The sequence below is a fragment of the Anomalospiza imberbis genome, unplaced genomic scaffold, assembly GCF_031753505.1.
Source record: "Anomalospiza imberbis isolate Cuckoo-Finch-1a 21T00152 unplaced genomic scaffold, ASM3175350v1 scaffold_43, whole genome shotgun sequence".
Taxonomy (NCBI): Eukaryota; Metazoa; Chordata; class Aves; order Passeriformes; family Viduidae; genus Anomalospiza; species Anomalospiza imberbis.
The window spans coordinates 222,730-243,505 of NW_027100039.1; the positions used below are offsets into that span (position 1 = coordinate 222,730).

Genomic DNA, 20,776 nt, shown 5'->3' on the forward strand with positions numbered 1-20,776 from the left:
AAATGGCGATTGTGGTTAAAAATGGGGAAATTGGGTTAAAAAATGGCGATTTTTGGTAAAAAAATTTGGTTTCTGGTTAGAACCGCGGTTTTTTGGGGTAAAAAACGGGGATTTTGGGTAAAAAAGGGGAAATTGGGGTTAAAAATGGGGAAATTGGGATGAAATCGGGGATTTTGGGTAAAAACCGGGGATTTTTGGGGTAAAAATGGGGATTTTGGGTAAAAATGGGGAAATTGGTGTTAAAAATGGGGTTTTTGGGGTAAAAATGGGGATTTTTGGAAAAAATTGGGATTTTTGGGGTTAAAACCGGGGATTTTGGGTAAAAATGCGGAAATTGGGGTAAAAACCGGGGATTTTGGGTAAAAATGGGGAAATTGGGGTGAAAACCGGGGATTTTGGGTAAAAATGGGGAAATTGGGATAAAAACCGGGATTTTGGGTAAAAATGGGTAAATTGGGGTTAAAAATGGGGATTTTGGTTAAAAATGGGGAAATTGGGTTAAAAAATGGCGATTTTTGGTAAAAAAAAATTGGTTTCTGGGTAGAACCGCGGTTTTTGGGGTAAAAACCGTGGATTTTGGGTAAAAATGGGGAAATTGGGGTAAAAACCGGGGATTTTGGGGTAAAACCGCGGATTTTTGGGGCCGAATTCGTCACTTCCGGCGGACTCGCCGCCGCCATTTTCCCCCCAGAGGAGACGCTCCGGCCCGGAACCGGCGCTCTGTGGCCTTCCGTGACGTCACTTCCGGCAGCTCTGTCGCTTCCGGCGTGACTCGTTGGTTCCGGCGAGCGGCGAGCGGGGGTGAAAGTGACTTTGAGAGCTGGGACGTACTGGGATGAACTGGGATGGACTGGGATGGACTGGGATGGAACTGGGATGAACTGGGAGGGACTGGGATGGACTGGGATGAACTGGATGAACTGGGATGAACTGGGAGGGACTGGGATGGACTGGGATGGAACTGGGATGGACTGGGATGAACTGGGATAAACTGGGATAAACTGGGATGGACTGGGATGGACTGGGATGGACTGGGATTGAACTGGGATGAACTGGGATGAACTGGGATTGAACTGGGATGGACTGGGATGAACTGGGATTGAACTGGGATAAACTGGGATGGACTGGGATTGAACTGGGATGGACTGGGATGAACTGGGATTGAACTGGGATAAACTGGGATGGACTGGGATTGAACTGGGATGGACTGGGATTGAACTGGGATAAACTGGGATGGACTGGGATGAACTGGGATTGAACTGGGATTGAACTGGGATGGACTGGGATGGACTGGGAGAGGATTTGGGGTTACTGGTTTGGACTGGCTGGTTTGGTTTGAACGGTTTGAACTGGGATTAAACTGGTTTAAAACTGGTCTGAACTGGGATTGGACTGGGATTGGACCAGTTTGAACTGGTTTAAACCGCTTTGAACTGGGATGGACTGGTTTAAACTGGTTTGAACTGGGATTGGACTGGTTTAAACTGGGTTTGGACCAGTTTAAACTGGTTTGAACCGCTTTGAACTGGTTTGAGCTGGGATTAAACTGGTTTAAACTGGTCTAAACTGGGATTGGACTGGGATTGGTCTGGTTTGAACCAGTTTAAAACCAGTTTGAACTGGGATTAGACCAGTTTAAACTGGGATTGGACTGGGATTGGACCGGTTTAAACCGGTTTGAACTGGGATAAACTGGTTTGAACCAGTTTGAACTGGGATTGCACTGGTTTGAACTGGGATTGGACTGGTTTAAACTGGGATTGGACTGGTTTAAACTGGGATTGGACTGGTTTAAACTGGTCTAAACTGGGATTGGACTGGTTTGAACCAGTTTAAACCAGTTTGAACCGGTTTGAACTGGTTTGAACTGGGATTAGACTGGTTTAAACTGGTTTGAACTGGGATTGGACTGGTTTAAACTGGTTTGAACTGGGATTAGACCAGTTTAAACTGGTTTAAACCGCTTTGAACCGGTTTGAACTGGGATTGGACTGGTTTAAACTGGTCTAAACTGGGATTGGACTGGAATTTGACCAGTTTAAACCGGTTTAAAACCTGTTTGAACCGGTTTGAACTGGTTTGAACTGGGAGGGCGGGGCCGCGTTATGCTAATTCAGCCGCTGCTCATTTGCATAATTAATTCCTGCCGCTCCCATTGGCGTTCCCTCTGGGGCTGCTGGGGGAGGCTAATTAGCGATTAACGAGCTGATTGACAGGCTGGGCCGCTAATTAACCAGCCAGCTGCTAGCCGAGCTGACAGCTCATTAATTAGCTGCTAATTTGCATAATTAACGAGGCTTCCAGTGTGCTGCTCTCACTCTCGTTTTGGTGCCTTGCTTGGCCTCGTTAGGTGGCGTTAATTAGTAATTAATGAGCTAATTAGCAAGCCGAAATAATAATGGGCCAATTAGGTGCTAACCAGTTTGTTAGCTAATTAATTAGCAGCTAATTTGCATAATTAATGAGCTCTCAGTCTTTGCTGTCTGCTCTTTTGTTTTATTCTTTTAATAGTCGTTGGTGGGTGGGGTTAATTAGCGATTAATGAGGTAATTAGCGGGCTGAGCTGATAATTAATTACCCAGGTGGCAATCAACCTGATCCCTGATTGCTTAATTGCTGATTTGCATAATTAATGAGCTCCCAGTCTGTTGCTTCCACTTTTGTTTTTCTCCCTAATTTCTCATTGCAGGGTGGGGCTAATTAATAATTAACGAGCTAATTAACAGACCAGGTTCATAATTCATTAACGAGGTGCCGACCGGTTATTTAGCTGGCTAATTAGCTGTTAATTTGCATAATTAATGCAAATTGTTTCTCCTTTTTAGTTTTATTTTCTGTTGGAGTGGTCGCTGTTGTTGATTGTTGCAGGGTGGGATTAATTAACAGCTGATTAACTAATTGATTAATTGGCTTGGAAGCTAATTAATTGAGTGCTAACTAGTGTGCTAATTAATTAATTAGATGTTAATTAGCACCATTAACGATTTCTTATTACTTTTGCGGTTTTATATTCCGTTATTTATATTTATATTTGTCGGGCTGCGTGATTAATTAACAGGTAATGAGCTAATTACCAGTGTGGAACCGTAATTAACCCGCTAGGGTAATTCTTTAGCTGCTTATTAATTAATTAACCCATCAACCTGTTAATTAATTGCCGAGTTAATTGATTAATTGCTAATTATCTTAATTAGCAACTCCCAGAGCACACCCCAGGCTCAACTCCTTAACGCTTCCCACCCCAATTAACGCCCAATTAACCCCCTCGGGCCGCTAATTAACGCTGCCCCGAGGGCCCTTAAGGAGTGGGGAGGTGCTAATTAAGGCGGTTAATTATGCTAATTAGCCATGGCAGAGGACATCCGGGCCAAGCTGGGTCGTTACAAGACGGCGCCGTTCGACAGCCGCTTCCCCAACCAGAACCAGACCCGGAACTGCTGGCAGAACTACCTGGGTACGGCCCAAAATCCCCAAAATTCACCCCAAAATCCCCGAAATTCACCCCAAAATTCACCTGGGGACCCCAAAAAACCCAAAATCCCCCAAATTCACCCCAAAAAACCCCAAAAAAAATCCCCCAAAATCCCCAAATTTGGGGTTTTTTTTGCCGCTTCCCCAACCAGAACCAGACCCGGAACTGCTGGCAGAACTACCTGGGTATGGCCCAAAATCCCCCAAATTCACCCCAAAATCCCCAAAATTCACCCCAAAATTGACCTGGGGACCCCAAAAAACCCAAAATCCCCCAAATTCACCCCAAAAAACCCCAAAAAAATCCCCCAAAATCCCCAAATTTGGGGTTTTTATCCCCAAAATCTTCCCCAAAATTCACCTGGGAAACCCCAAAAAAACCCCAAAATTCCCCAAAAAATCCCAAATTTGGGGTTTTTTAGCCCCAAAATCCCCTAAAATTCACCTGGGGACCCCAAAAAACCCAAAATCCCCCAAATTCACCCCAAAAAAACCCCCAAAAAAATCCCCCAAAATCCCCAAATTTGGGGTTTTTTTTGCCGCTTCCCCAACCAGAACCAGACCCGGAACTGCTGGCAGAACTACCTGTGTATGGCCCAAAATGCCCCAAAATCCCCGAAATTCACCCCAAAATTGACCTGGGGACCCCAAAAAACCCAAAATCCCCCAAATTCCCCCCAAAAAACCCCAAAAAAATCCTCCAAAATCCCCAAATTTGGGGTTTTTATCCCCAAAATCTTTCCCAGAACTCCCAAAATACCCCAAAATTCCCAAAAAAATCCCAAATTTAGGGTTTTTATCCCCAAAATTTTCCCCAAAATTCACCTGGGGACCCCAAAAAACCCAAAATCCCCCAAATTCCCCCCAAAAAAAACCCCAAAAAAATCCCCCAAAATCCCCAAATTTGGGGTTTTTATCCCCAAAATCTTCCCCAAAACTCCCAAAATTGACATGGGAAACCCCCAAAAATCCCAAAAATTTACCCAAAAAATCCCAAATTTGGGGTTTTTATCCCCAAAATCTTCCCCAAAATTCACCTGGGGACCCCAAAAACCCCAAAATCCCCAAATTCACCCCAAAAACCCCCAAAAAAATCCCCCAAAATCCCCAAATTTGGGGTTTTTAGCCCCAAAATCTTCCCCAAAATTCACCTGGGAAACCCCAAAAAACCCCAAAATTCCCCAAAAAAATCCCAAATTTGGGGTTTTTTATCCCCAAAATCACCCCATAATTCACCTGGGGACCCCAAAAAACCCAAAATCCCCCAAATTCACCCCAAAAAACCCCAAAAAAATCCCCCAAAATCCCCAAATTTGGGTTTTTTTTGGGCTCTGCTCCCAGCAGAACCAGAGCAGGAACTGCTGGCAGAACTACCTGGGTATGGCCCAAAATCCCCCAAATTCACCCCAAAATCCCCGAAATTCACCCCAAAATTCACCTGGGGACCCCAAAAAAACCAAAATCCCCCCAAATTCACCCCAAAAAAACCCCAAAAAAATCCCCCCAAAATCCCCAAATTTGGGGTTTTTATCCCCAAAATCTTCCCCAAAATTCACCTGGGAAACCCCAAAAAAACCCCAAAATTCTCCAAAAAATCCCAAATTTGGGGTTTTTATCCCCAAAATCTTCCCCAAAACTCCCAAAATTGACCTGGGAAACCCCAAAAATCCCAAAAATTTACCCAAAAAATCCCAAATTTGGGGTTTTTATCCCCAAAATCTTCCCCAAAATTCACCTGGGGACCCCAAAAACCCCAAAATCCCCCAAATTCACCCCAAAAAACCCCCAAAAAATCCCCCAAAATCCCCAAATTTGGGGGTTTTATCCCCAAAATCACCCCATAATTCACCTGGGAAATCCCAAAAAACCCCAAAATTCCCCAACAATATCCCAAATTTGGGGTTTTTATCCCCAAAATCTTCCCAAAATTCACCTGGGGACCCCAAAAACCCCAAAATCCCCCAAATTCTCCCCAAAAAACCCCAAAAATCCCCCAAAATCCCCAAATTTGGGGTTTTTTATCGCCAAAATCTTCCCCAGAACTCCCAAAATCCCCAAAATTCACCCCAAAATCCCCGAAATTTACCCCAAAATCCCCCAAATTCACCCCAAAATCCCCAAAATTCACCCCAAAATTGTCCTGGGGACCCCAAAAAACCCAAAATCCGCCAAATTCACTCCAAAAAATCCCCCAAAATCTCCAAATTTGGGGTTTTTATCCCCAAAATCTTCCCCAAAACTCCCAAAATACCCCAAAATTCCCAAAAAAAATCCCAAATTTGGGGTTTTTATCCCCAAAATTCACCCCCAAAATCCCCCAAATTCCCCCCAAAATTCACCTGGGGACCCCAAAAACCCCAAAATCCCCCAAATTCACCCCAAAAAACCCCAAAAAAAATCCCCCAAAATCCCCAAATTTGGGGTTTTTATCCCCAAAATCTTCCCCAAAATTGACCTGGGGACCCCAAAAAACCCAAAATCCCCCAAATTCACCCCAAAAAACCCCAAAAAAAATCCCCCAAAATCCCCAAATTTGGGGTTTTTTATCCCCAAAATCTTCCCCAAAACTCCCAAAATCCCAAAATTCACCCCAAAATCCCCGAAATTTACCCCAAAATCCCCCAAATTCACCCCAAAGTCCCCGAAATTCACCCCAAAATTCACCTGGGGACCCCAAAAAACCCAAAATCCCCCAAATTCACCCCAAAAAACCCCAAAAAAAATCCCCCAAAATCCCCAAATTTGGGGTTTTTTGGGCTCGGCTCCCAGCAGAACCAGACCCGGAACTGCTGGCAGAACTACCTGGGTACGGCCCAAAATCCCCCAAATTCACCCCAAAATCCCCGAAATTCACCCCAAAATTGACCTGGGGACCCCAAAAAACCCAAAATCCCCCAAATTCACCCCAAAAAACCCCAAAAAAAATCCCCCAAAATCCCCAAATTTGGGGTTTTTGTCCCCAAAATCTTCCCCAAAACTCCCAAAATACCCCAAAATTCCCAAAAAAAATCCCAAATTTGGGGTTTTTATCCCCAAAATTCACCCCAAAATCCCCCAAATTCCCCCCAAAATTCACCTGGGAACCCCAAAAAAACCCAAAATCCCCCAAATTCACCCCAAAAAACCCCAAAAAAATCCCCCAAAATCCCCAAATTTGGGTTTTTTAGCCCCAAAATCTTCCCCAAAATTCACCTGGGAAACCCCAAAAAACCCCAAAATTCCCCAAAAAAATCCCAAATTTGGGGTTTTTATCCCCAAAATCTTCCCCAAAATTCACCTGGGGACCCCAAAAAACCCAAAATTCCCAAATTCCCCCAAAAAAAAACCCCAAAAATCCCCCAAAATCCCCAAATTTGGGGTTTTTATCCCCAAAATCTTCCCCAAATCTCCCAAAATTGACATGGGAAACCCCAAAAAATCCCAAAAATTTACCCAAAAAATCCCAAATTTGGGGTTTTTATCCCCAAAATCTTCCCCAAAATTCACCTGGGGACCCCAAAAACCCCAAAATCCCCCAAATTCACCCCAAAAACCCCCAAAAAAATCCCCCAAAATCCCCAAATTTGGGGTTTTTAGCCCCAAAATCTTCCCCAAAATTCACCTGGGAAACCCCAAAAAACCCCAAAATTCCCCAAAAAAATCCCAAATTTGGGGTTTTTATCCCCAAAATCACCCCAAAATTCACCTGGGGACCCCAAAAAACCCAAAATCCCCCAAATTCACCCCAAAAAACCCCAAAAAAATCCCCCAAAATCCCCAAATTTGGGTTTTTTTTGGGCTCTGCTCCCAGCAGAACCAGAGCAGGAACTGCTGGCAGAACTACCTGGGTATGGCCCAAAATCCCCCAAATTCACCCCAAAATCCCCGAAATTCACCCCAAAATTCACCTGGGGACCCCAAAAACCCCAAAATCCCCCAAATTCACCCCAAAAAACCCCAAAAAAAATCCCCCAAAATCCCCAAATTTGGGGTTTTTATCCCCAAAATCTTCCCCAAAATTGACCTGGGGACCCCAAAAAACCCAAAATCCCCCAAATTCACCCCAAAAAACCCCAAAAAATCCCCCAAAATCCCCAAATTTGGGGTTTTTTTTGCCGCTTCCCCAACCAGAACCAGACCCGGAACTGCTGGCAGAACTACCTGGGTATGGCCCAAAATGCCCCAAAATCCCCGAAATTCACCCCAAAATCCCCGAAATTCACCCCAAAATTGACCTGGGAACCCCAAAAAACCCAAAATCCCCCAAATTCACCCCAAAAAACCCAAAAAAAATCCCCCAAAATCCCCAAATTTGGGGTTTTTATCCCCAAAATCTTCCCCAGAACTCCCAAAATACCCCAAAATTCCCCAAAAAAAATCCCAAATTTGGGGTTTTTATCCCCAAAATCCCCCAAAATTCACCTGGGAACCCCAAAAAACCCCAAAATCCCCCAAATTCACCCCAAAAAAACCCAAAAATCCCCCAAAAACCCCAATTTTGGGGTTTTTATCCCCAAAATCTTCCCCAGAACTCCCAAAATCCCCAAAATTCACCCCAAAATCCCCCGAAATTTACCCCAAAATCCCCCAAATTCACCCCAAAATCCCCAAAATTCACCCCAAAATTGACCTGGGGACCCCAAAAAACCCAAAATCCCCCAAATTCCCCCCAAAAAACCCCAAAAAAATCCCCCAAAATCCCCAAATTTGGGTTTTTTTGGGCTCTGCTCCCAGCAGAACCAGAGCAGGAACTGCTGGCAGAACTACCTGGGTATGGCCCAAAATTCACCCCAAAATCCCCGAAATTCACCCCAAAATTGACCTGGGGACCCCAAAAAACCCAAAATCCCCCAAATTCACCCCAAAAAAACCCCAAAAAAATCCCCCAAAATCCCCAAATTTGGGGTTTTTTTTGCCGCTTCCCCAACCAGAACCAGACCCGGAACTGCTGGCAGAACTACCTGGGTACGGCCCAAAATCCCCAAAATCCCCGAAATTCACCCCAAAATTGACCTGGGGACCCCAAAAAACCCAAAATCCCCCAAATTCACCCCAAAAAACCCCAAAAAAAATCCCCCAAAATCCCCAAATTTGGGGTTTTTATCCCCAAAATCTTCCCCAAAATTCACCTGGGGACCCCAAAAACCCCAAAATCCCCCAAATTCACCCCAAAAAACCCCCAAAAAAATCCCCCAAAATCCCCAAATTTGGGGTTTTTATCACCAAAATCTTCCGCAGAACTCCCAAAATCCCCAAAATTCACCCCAAAATCCCCGAAATTTACCCCAAAATCCCCCAAATTCACCCCAAAATCCCCGAAATTCACCCCAAAATTGACCTGGGAACCCCAAAAAACCCAAAATCCCCCAAATTCACCCCAAAAAAACCCCAAAAAAATCCCCCAAAATCCCCAAATTTGGGTTTTTTTGCCGCTTCCCCAACCAGAACCAGACCCGGAACTGCTGGCAGAACTACCTGGGTATGGCCCAAAATCCCCCAAATTCACCCCAAAATCCCCCAAATTCACCCCAAAATTCACCTGGGGACCCCAAAAAACCCAAAATCCCCCAAATTCACCCCAAAAAACCCCAAAAAATCCCCCAAAATCCCCAAATTTGGGTTTTTTTGGGCTCTGCTCCCAGCAGAACCAGACCCGGAACTGCTGGCAGAACTACCTGGGTATGGCCCAAAATGCCCAAAATTCACCCCAAAATCCCCGAAATTCACCCCAAAATTGACCTGGGGACCCCAAAAAACCCAAAATCCCCCAAATTTACCCCAAAAAAACCCAAAAAATCCCCCAAAATCCCCAAATTTGGGGTTTTTATCCCCAAAATCTTCCCCAGAACTCCCAAAATTCACCTGGGAAACCCCAAAAATCCCAAAAATTTACCCAAAAAATCCCAAATTTGGGGTTTTTATCCCCAAAATCTTCCCCAAAACTCCCAAAATTCACCTGGGGAACGCCAAAAAACCCCAAAATTTCCCCAGAAAAATCCCAAATTTGGGGTTTTTATCCCCAAAATCTTCCCTAAAATTGACCTGGGGACCCCAAAAAACCCAAAATCCCCCAAATTCACCCCAAAAAACCCCCAAAAAATCCCCCAAAATCCCCAAATTTGGGGTTTTTATCCCCAAAATCTTCCCCAAAATTCACCTGGGAAACCCCAAAAAAACCCCAAAATTCTCCAAAAAATCCCAAATTTGGGGTTTTTATCCCCAAAATCTTCCCCAAAATTTACCCGGGAACCCCAAAAACCCCAAAATCCCCCAAATTCCCCCCAAAAAACCCAAAAAAAATCCCCTAAAATCCCCAAATTTGGGGTTTTTATCCCCAAAACTCCCAAAATTCACCTGGGAAACCCCAAAAAAAACCCCAAAATTCCCAAAAAAAATCCCCAAATTTGGGGGTTTTATCCCCAAAACCTTGCCCTGGTGTCCCCTCAATGTCCCCAGTGTCCCCAATGTCCCCAATGTCCCCAATGTCCCCGATGTCCCCAGTGTCCCCAGTGTCCCCAGTGTCCCCAGTGTCCCCAATGTCCCCAGTGTCCCCAATGTCCCCGATGTCCCCAACATCCCCAATGTCCCCAAATGTCCTCAAATCCCCCCAATGTCCCCAAATGTCCCCAATGTCCCCAATGTCCCCAAATGTCCCCAATGTCCCCAATGTCCCCAATGTCCCCAAATGTCCCCAATGTCCCCAATGTCCCCAAATGTCCCCAATGTCCCAAACGTCCCCAATGTCCCCAGTGTCCCAGTGTCCCCAATGTCCCCAGTGTCCCAATGTCCCCATCGTCCCCAGTGTCCCCAATGTCCCCAACGTCCCGAATGTCCCCAAATGTCCCCAAATGTCCCCAGTGTCCCCAATGTCCCCAATGTCCCCAATGTCCCCAGTGTCCCCAAATGTCCCCAATGTCCCCTCAATGTCCCCAATGTCCCCAATGTCCCCGATGTCCCCGTGTCCCCAGACTTCCAGCGGTGCCAGCGCGCCATGGACGCCCGCGGCGCCGATGCCACCGGTGTCACCCCAATGTCCCCAATGTCCCCAAATCCCCCCAATGTCCCCAACATCCCTGATGTCCCTGATGTTCCTAATGTCCCCAATGTCCCCAATGTCCCCAATGTCCCCAATGTCCCCAACATCCCCGATGTCCCCAAATGTCCTCAAATCCCCCCAATGTCCCCAATGTCCCCAATGTCCCCAATGTCCCCAATGTCCCCAGTGTCCCCAAATGTCCTCAAATCCCCCCAGTGTCCCCAATGTCCCCAGTGTCCCCAAATGTCCTCAAATCCCCCCAGTGTCCCCAATGTCCCCGATGTCCCCAATGTCCCCAACGTCCCCGATGTCCCCGTGTCCCCAGACTTCCAGCGGTGCCAGCGCGCCATGGACGCCCGCGGCGCCGATGCCGCCCCGTGCCAGTGGTACTTCCGCGTCTACACATCCCTGTGCCCCAGCTCCTGGGTGAGTGCTGGCCCCAGTGTCCCCAAATGTCCCCAAATGTCCCCAAGGTGTCCCCAAGGTGTCCCCAAATGTCCCCAGGGTGTCCCCAATGTCCCCAGGGTGTCCCCAAACGTCCCCAAATGTCCCCAGGGTGTCCCCAGTGTCCCCAAATGTCCCCAAGGTGTCCCCAAGGTGTCCCCAAATGTCCCCAGGGTGTCCCCAATGTCCCTAGACGTCCCCAATGTCCCCAAGGTGTCCCCAAATGTCCCCAGGGTGTCCCCAATGTCCCCAAGGTGTCCCCAAATGTCCCCAGTGTCCCCAATGTCCCTAGAGTGCCCCAGCTCCTGGGTGAGTGCTGGCCCCAGTGTCCTCAATTGTCCCCAAATGTCCCCAAGGTGTCCCCAAGGTGTCCCCAATATCCCCAAATGTCCCCAGGGTATCCCCCAGTGTCCCTAAATGTCCCCAATGTCCCCAGTGTTCCCAAGGTGTCCCCAAATGTCCCCAATGTCCCCAGAGTGTCCCAGCTCCTGGGTGAGTGCTGGCCCCTGGGTGTCCCCAAATGTCCCCAAACGTCCCCAAATGTCCCCAAGGTGTCCCCAACCCCCCCCGATGTCCCCCAATGTCCCCCCAATGTCCCCAAGGTGTCCCCAATGTCCCCAAGGTGTCCCAAATGTCCCCAATGTCCTCCAATGTCCCCAAGGTGTCCCCAGGGTGTCCCCACTGTCCCCAGGGTGTCCCCAATGTCCCCAAGGTGTCCCCAACCCCCCCGATGTCCCCAAGGTGTCCCCAAATGTCCCCAGTGTCCCCAATGTCCCCAGGGTGTCCTCAATGTCCCCAACGTCCCCAGAGTGTCCCCAATGTCCCCAAACCCCACCCCTGATGTCCCCAACCCCTTCCAATGTCCCCAATGTCCCCAATGTCCCCAGGGTGTCCCCAGTGTCCCCAAATGTCCCCAGTGTCCCCAAGGTGTCCCCAAATGTCCCCAAATGTCCCCAGGGTGTCCCCAATGTCCTCAGTGTCCCCAGTGTCCCCAAATGTCCCCAGGGTGTCCCCAATGTCCCCAAATGTCCCCAAGGTGTCCCCAAATGTCCCCAGTGTCCCCAGGGTGTCCTCAATGTCCCCAAGGTCTCCCCAAACGTCCCCAATGTCCCCAATGTCCCCAAATGTCCCCAATGTCCCTAGACGTCCCCAATGTCCCCAAATGTCCCCAATGTCCCTAGACGTCCCCAATGTTCCCAAAGTGTCCACAATGTCCCCAGGGTGTCCCCAAATGTCCCCAGGGTGTCCCCAATGCCCCCGATGTCCCCAAGGCCTCCCCAAATGTCCCCAATGTCCCAAATGTCCCCAATGTCCCCAAGGTGTCCCCAATGTCCCCAAATGTCCCCAGTGTCCCCAATGTCCCCAAGGTGTCCCCAAATGTCCCCAAATGTCCCCAGTGTCCCCAATGTCCCCAGGGTGACCCCCATGTCCCCAAGGTGTCCCCGCTGTCCCCCAGGTGTCCCCAATGTCCCCAGGGTGTCCCCAATGTCCCCAAATGTCCCCAGGGTGTCCCCAATGTCCCCAGGGTGTCCCCAATGTCCCCAAGGTGTCCCCAGTGTCCCCAAGGTGTCCCCGCTGTCCCCAAGGTGTCCCCAAATGTCCCCCGCTGTCCCCAACGTCCCCCCGCTGTCCCCCAGGTGAGCTCGTGGGACGACGCCCGTGACGAGGGGACCTTCCCCGGCAAGATCTGAGCTGTCCCCAACGCCGGCGACGCCGGGGACGCCGCGCGGGGCCAGGGGACGCCGCTGTCACCCACCCGGCCAGGGGACACGGATGTCACCCACCCCACCCCGGCCAGGGGACACGGATGTCACCCACCCCACCCCGGCGAGGGGACACGGATGTCACCCACCCCCTACCCGGCGAGGGGACACGGATGTCACCCACCCCACCCCAAACCCCGGGAGGGGACACCAATAAAGGGTTAAAAACTGGGCCTGGCGCTCGGTCCTGGGGACGTCTGGGGACGTCTGGGGACATCTGGGGACATCTGGGGACATCTGGGGGGGTTTGGGGACATCTGGGGACATCTCGGGGGGGTTTGGGGACATCTGGAGAGGTTTGGGGACATCTGGGGGGGTTTGGGGACATCTGGGGGGGTTGGGGACATCTGGGGGGGGGGGTTGGGGACATCTGGGGAGGTTTGGGGACATCTGGGGACATCTGGGGGGGCTTGGGGACATCGGGACATCTGGGGACATCTGGGGACATCTGGAGAGGTTTGGGGACATCTGGGGACATCTGGGGAGGTTTGGGGACATTTGGGGACATCTGGGGAGGTTTGGGGACATCTGGGGGGGTTTGGAGTCATCTGGGGGGTTTGGGGACATCTGAGGGGGTTTGGGGACATCTGGGGACATCTGGGGGGTTTGGGGACATCTCGGGGGGGTCTGGGGACATCTGGGGGGGTTTGGGGACATCTGGGGACATCTGGGGAGGTTTGGGGACATCTCGGGGGGGTCTGGGGACATCTGGGGGGGTTTGGGGACCAGTGACCCACAGGTGACACCATGACCCCACACAGGTGACACCATGACCCCACACAGGTGACACCAGTGACCCACAGGTGACACCATGACCCACAGGTGACACCATGACCCCACAGGTGACACCAGTGACCCACAGGTGACACCATGACCCCACACAGGTGACACCATGACCCACAGGTGACACCATGACCCACAGGTGACACCATGACCCACAGGTGACACCAGTGACCCCACAGGTGACACCATGACCCACAGGTGACACCATGACCCACAGGTGACACCATGACCCCACACAGGTGACACCATGACCCACAGGTGACACCATGACCCACAGGTGACACCATGACCCCACACAGGTGACACCAGTGACCCACAGGTGACACCATGACCCCACACAGGTGACACCATGACCCCACAGGTGACACCATGACCCCACACAGGTGACACCAGTGACCCACAGGTGACACCATGACCCACAGGTGACACCAGTGACCCACAGATGACACCATGACCCCACACAGGTGACACCATGACCCACAGGTGACACCATGACCCCACAGGTGACACCATGACCCCACACAGGTGACACCATGACCCCACACAGGTGACACCATGACCCACAGGTGACACCATGACCCCACACAGGTGACACCATGACCCACAGGTGACACCATGACCCCACACAGGTGACACCATGACCCACAGGTGACACCATGACCCCACACAGGTGACACCATGACCCACAGGTGACACCATGACCCCACACAGGTGACACCATGACCCCACAGGTGACACCATGACCCCACACAGGTGACACCAGTGACCCCACACAGGTGACACCATGACCCCACACAGGTGACACCATGACCCCACAGGTGACACCATGACCCCACACAGGTGACACCATGACCCACAGGTGACACCAGTGACCCACAGGTGACACCATGACCCACAGGTGACACCAGTGACCCACAGGTGACACCAGTGACCCACAGGTGACACCATGACCCCACACAGGTGACACCATGACCCACAGGTGACACCATGACCCCACACAGGTGACACCATGACCCCACAGGTGACACCATGACCCCACACAGGTGACACCAGTGACCCCACACAGGTGACACCATGACCCCACACAGGTGACACCATGACCCCACAGGTGACACCATGACCCCACACAGGTGACACCATGACCCCACAGGTGACACCATGACCCCACACAGGTGACACCATGACCCCACACAGGTGACACCATGACCCCACAGGTGACACCAGTGACCCACAGGTGACACCATGACCCCACACAGGTGACACCATGACCCACAGGTGACACCATGACCCACACAGGTGACACCATGACCCCACAGGTGACACCATGACCCACAGGTGACACCATGACCCACACAGGTGACACCAGTGACCCCACAGGTGACACCATGACCCCACACAGGTGACTTCATGACCCACAGGTGACACCAGTGACCCACAGGTGACACCATGACCCCACACAGGTGACTTCATGACCCACAGGTGACACCAGTGACCCACAGGTGACACCATGACCCCACACAGGTGACTTCATGACCCACAGGTGACACCAGTGACCCACAGGTGACACCATGACCCCACACAGGTGACACCATGACCCCACACAGGTGACACCAGTGACCCACAGGTGACACCATGACCCACAGGTGACACCATGACCCCACACAGGTGACACCATGACCCACAGGTGACACCATGACCCCACACAGGTGACACCATGACCCACAGGTGACACCATGACCCCACAGGTGACACCATGACCCACACAGGTGACACCATGACCCACAGGTGACACCATGACCCCACAGGTGACACCATGACCCACAGGTGACACCATGACCCACAGGTGACACCATGACCCACAGGTGACACCATGACCCCACAGGTGACACCATGACCCCACACAGGTGACACCATGACCCACAGGTGACACCATGACCCCACAGGTGACACCATGACCCACAGGTGACACCATGACCCCACACAGGTGACACCAGTGACCCACAGGTGACACCATGACCCACACAGGTGACACCATGACCCCACACAGGTGACACCAGCGACCCACAGGTGACACCATGACCCACAGGTGACACCATGACCCCACACAGGTGACACCATGACCCCACACAGGTGACACCATGACCCCACAGGTGACACCATGACCCACAGGTGACACCATGACCCACAGGTGACACCATGACCCCACACAGGTGACACCATGACCCACAGGTGACACCATGACCCCACACAGGTGACACCATGACCCACAGGTGACACCAGTGACCCACAGGTGACACCATGACCCCACAGGTGACACCAGTGACCCCACAGGTGACACCATGACCCCACACAGGTGACACCATGACCCCACAGGTGACACCATGACCCCACACAGGTGACACCATGACCCCACACAGGTGACACCATGACCCACAGGTGACACCAGTGACCCACAGATGACACCATGACCCCACACAGGTGACACCATGACCCCACAGGTGACACCATGACCCACAGGTGACACCATGACCCACAGGTGACACCATGACCCCACACAGGTGACACCATGACCTCACACAGGTGACACCATGACCCACAGGTGACACCATGACCCACAGGTGACACCATGACCCCACACAGGTGACACCATGACCCACAGGTGACACCAGTGACCCCACAGGTGACACCATGACCCACAGGTGACACCAGTGACCCACAGGTGACACCATGACCCACAGGTGACACCATGACCTCACACAGGTGACACCATGACCCCACAGGTGACACCATGACCCACACAGGTGACACCATGACCCACAGGTGACACCATGACCCACAGGTGACACCATGACCCACAGGTGACACCATGACCCCACAGGTGACACCATGACCCACAGGTGACACCAGTGACCCACAGGTGACACCATGACCCCACACAGGTGACACCAGTGACCCACAGGTGACACCATGACCCCACACAGGTGACACCAGTGACCCACAGATGACACCATGACCCCACACAGGTGACACCATGACCCCACACAGGTGACACCATGACCCACAGGTGACACCATGACCCACAGGTGACACCATGACCCCACACAGGTGACACCATGACCCCACAGGTGACACCATGACCCACAGGTGACACCATGACCCACAGGTGACACCATGACCCCACACAGGTGACACCATGACCTCACACAGGTGACACCATGACCCACAGGTGACACCATGACCCACAGGTGACACCATGACCCCACACAGGTGACACCATGACCCACAGGTGACACCAGTGACCCCACAGGTGACACCATGACCCACAGGTGACACCAGTGACCCACAGGTGACACCATGACCCACAGGTGACACCATGACCTCACACAGGTGACACCATGACCCCACAGGTGACACCATGACCCCACAGGTGACACCAGTGACCCACAGGTGACACCATGACCCACAGGTGACATCAGTGACCCACAGGTGACACCATGACCTCACACAGGTGACACCATGACCCCACAGGTGACACCAGTGACCCCACACAGGTGACACCATGACCCCACACAGGTGACACCAGTGACCCACAGGTGACACCATGACCCACAGGTGACACCATGACCCACAGGTGACACCATGACCCCACACAGGTGACACCATGACCCACAGGTGACACCATGACCCCACAGGTGACACCAGTGACCCACAGGTGACACCATGACCCCACACAGGTGACACCATGACCCACAGGTGACACCATGACCCCACAGGTGACACCAGTGACCCACAGGTGACACCATGACCCCACACAGGTGACACCAGTGACCCACAGGTGACACCATGACCCCACACAGGTGACACCATGACCCCACACAGGTGACACCATGACCCACAGGTGACACCAGTGACCCACAGGTGACACCATGACCCCACACAGGTGACACCATGACCCACAGGTGACACCAGTGACCCACAGGTGACACCATGACCCACAGGTGACACCATGACCCACAGGTGACACCATGACCTCACACAGGTGACACCAGTGACCCACAGGTGACACCATGACCCACAGGTGACACCAGTGACCCACAGGTGACACCATGACCCCACACAGGTGACACCATGACCCACAGGTGACACCATGACCCCACAGGTGACACCAGTGACCCACAGGTGACACCATGACCCCACACAGGTGACACCAGTGACCCACAGGTGACACCATGACCCCACACAGGTGACACCATGACCCACAGGTGACACCAGTGACCCACAGGTGACACCATGACCCACAGGTGACACCATGACCCACAGGTGACACCATGACCCCACAGGTGACACCATGACCCCACACAGGTGACACCATGACCCCACACAGGTGACACCAGTGACCCACAGGTGACACCATGACCCCACACAGGTGACACCATGACCCCACACAGGTGACACCATGACCCCACAGGTGACACCATGACCCACAGGTGACACCATGACCCCACACAGGTGACACCAGTGACCCACAGGTGACACCATGACCCACAGGTGACACCATGACCCCACACAGGTGACATCGGTGACCCACAGGTGACACCATGACCCCACAGGTGACACCATGACCCACAGGTGACACCATGACCCCACAGGTGACACCATGACCCCACACAGGTGACACCATGACCCACAGGTGACACCATGACCCCTCAGGTGACACCAGTGACCCACAGGTGACACCATGACCCCACACAGGTGACACCATGACCCACAGGTGACACCAGTGACCCACAGGTGACACCATGACCCCACACAGGTGACACCATGACCCCACAGGTGACACCATGACCCACAGGTGACACCATGACCCCACACAGGTGACACCATGACCCACAGGTGACACCAGTGACCCACAGGTGACACCATGACCCCACACAGGTGACACCATGACCCCACAGGTGACACCATGACCCCACAGGTGACACCAGTGACCCACAGGTGACACCATGACCCACAGGTGACACCATGACCCACAGGTGACACCATGACCCCACACAGGTGACACCATGACCCACAGGTGACACCATGACCCACAGGTGACACCATGACCCCACAGGTGACACCATGACCCACAGGTGACACCATGACCCACAGGTGACACCAGTGACCCGCAGGTGACACCATGACCCCACAGGTGACACCATGACCCACAGGTGACACCAGTGACCCACAGGTGACACCATGACCTCACACAGGTGACACCAGTGACCCACAGGTGACACCATGACCCCACAGGTGACACCAGTGACCCACAGGTGACACCATGACCCACAGGTGACACCATGACCCCACACAGGTGACACCATGACCCACAGGTGACACCATGACCCCACAGGTGACACCATGACCCCACACAGGTGACACCAGTGACCCACAGGTGACACCATGACCCACAGGTGACACCAGTGACCCCACAGGTGACACCATGACCCCACACAGGTGACACCAGTGACCCACAGGTGACACCATGACCCACAGGTGACACCAGTGACCCACAGGTGACACCATGACCCCACAGGTGACACCATGACCCACAGGTGACACCATGACCTCACACAGGTGACACCATGACCCCACAGGTGACACCATGACCCACAGGTGACACCAGTGACCCACAGGTGACACCATGACCCACAGGTGACATCAGTGACCCACAGGTGACACCATGACCTCACACAGGTGACACCATGACCCCACAGGTGACACCATGACCCCACAGGTGACACCAGTGACCCACAGGTGACACCATGACCCACAGGTGACACCATGACCCCACACAGGTGACACCAGTGACCCACAGGTGACACCATGACCCCACACAGGTGACATCGGTGACCCACAGGTGACATCGGTGGCTTTTATTGTCCCCAGCCCGGCCCCGCTCACGGCCCCAAGGGCAACCTCGGCAGTGGCCCCAGGATGGCCCCGGGGGCCACCGGCCCTCCCAGAGCTCCCAGTGGCCCACCAAGGGCTCCTCCCAGTGGTCCACCAAGGGCTCCACCCAGTGGCCCACCAACGGCTCCCAGTGGTCCACCAAGGGCTCCTCCCAGTGGTCCACCAACGGCTCCCAGTGGCCCACCAAGGGCTCCTCCCAGTGGTCCACCAAGGGCTCCTCCCAGTGGTCCACCAAGGGCTCCACCCAGTGGTCCACCAAGGGCTCCTCCCAGTGGTCCACCAACGGCTCCTCCCAGTGGCCCACCAACGGCTCCCAGTGGTCCACCAAGGGCTCCTCCCAGTGGTCCACCAACGGCTCCTCCCAGTGGTCCACCAAGGGCTCCTCCCAGTGGTCCACCAAGGGCTCCTCCCAGTGGCCCGCCCAGTGGTCCCAGTGGCCCCCGTGGTGCTCCGAGGGCTCCTCCCAGTGGTTCCAGCAGGCGACCTGTGGTGGTGGTGGTGGTGGTGGTGGTGGTGGACACACGGGGTGGGGGTCACCGCGCGGCCACCGTGGCCGGCGCGGCGGCGGTCGTCGTCTTCATCGGACCGCCGCCGCCCTCGTCATCGTCGTCGTCGTCCCACCACCACCACCATCATCTTCATCCCACCATCATCATCTTCATCCCACCATCATCATCTTCATCCCATCACCATCATCTTCATCCCACCACCACCACCATCATCATCATCTCCATCCCACCACCACCACCATCATCTTCATCCCACCATCATCATCTTCATCCCACCATCATCATCTTCATCCCATCACCATCATCTTCATCCCACCACCACCATCATCTTCATCCCACCATCATCGTCGTCATCCCACCACCACCATCATCATCATTGTCATCCCACCACCATCATCTTCATCCTACCACCACCATCATCTTCATCCAACCATCATCATCTTCATCCCATCACCATCACCATCTTCATCCCACCACCATCATCATCTTCATCCCACCATCATCATCTTCATCCCACCACCATCATCTTCATCCCATCACCACCATCATCTTCATCCCACCACCATCTTCATCCCATCACCACCATCATCTTCATCCCACCACCATCATCTTCATCCCACCACCATCATCTTCATCCCACCACCACCATCATCATCATCTCCATCCCACCACCACCACCATCTCCATCCCACCACCATCATCTTCATCCCACCACCCCCATCATCATCCTCTCCATCCCACCACCACCATCATCATCATCATCCTCATCCCACCACCACCACCATCATCTCCATCCCACCACCATCATCTTCATCCCACCACCACCACCACCATCTTCA

At 52.6% G+C, this 20,776-nt stretch overlaps 2 protein-coding genes across 3 annotated transcripts in view; both read left to right on the top strand.

Annotated features, from left to right (window-relative positions):
- Positions 1-20,776, top strand: part of LOC137466707 (uncharacterized) — a 122,137-nt gene that overhangs the window by 63,098 nt on the left and 38,263 nt on the right. The window lies entirely within an intron of this gene.
- COX6B1 (cytochrome c oxidase subunit 6B1) lies at positions 692-12,700 on the top strand. Of its 2 annotated transcripts, none has more exons than XM_068178437.1 (4): positions 692-823; positions 3,338-3,454; positions 10,812-10,912; positions 12,568-12,700. In XM_068178437.1, the coding sequence occupies exons 2-4, from the start codon at positions 3,349-3,351 to the stop codon at positions 12,619-12,621; spliced, it is 261 nt and encodes an 86-aa protein (XP_068034538.1). In that variant the 5' UTR covers positions 692-823; positions 3,338-3,348; the 3' UTR covers positions 12,622-12,700. The 2 variants fall into 2 exon arrangements, with proteins under 2 accessions (XP_068034538.1, XP_068034539.1); XM_068178438.1 differs by having other exon boundaries at positions 692-822; positions 3,346-3,454.

What these genes read in the sequence shown, in the direction of transcription:
- COX6B1 (XM_068178437.1), top strand. Translation starts at nt 3,349, where the DNA reads ATGGCAGAGGACATCCGGGCCAAGCTGGGTCGTTACAAGACGGCGCCG. An exon ending in CTGCTGGCAGAACTACCTGG is followed by an intron (nt 3,455 to 10,811) that starts GTACGGCCCAAA and finishes CCGTGTCCCCAG; the next exon opens with ACTTCCAGCGGTGCCAGCGC. An exon ending in CCCTGTGCCCCAGCTCCTGG is followed by an intron (nt 10,913 to 12,567) that starts GTGAGTGCTGGC and finishes GCTGTCCCCCAG; the next exon opens with GTGAGCTCGTGGGACGACGC.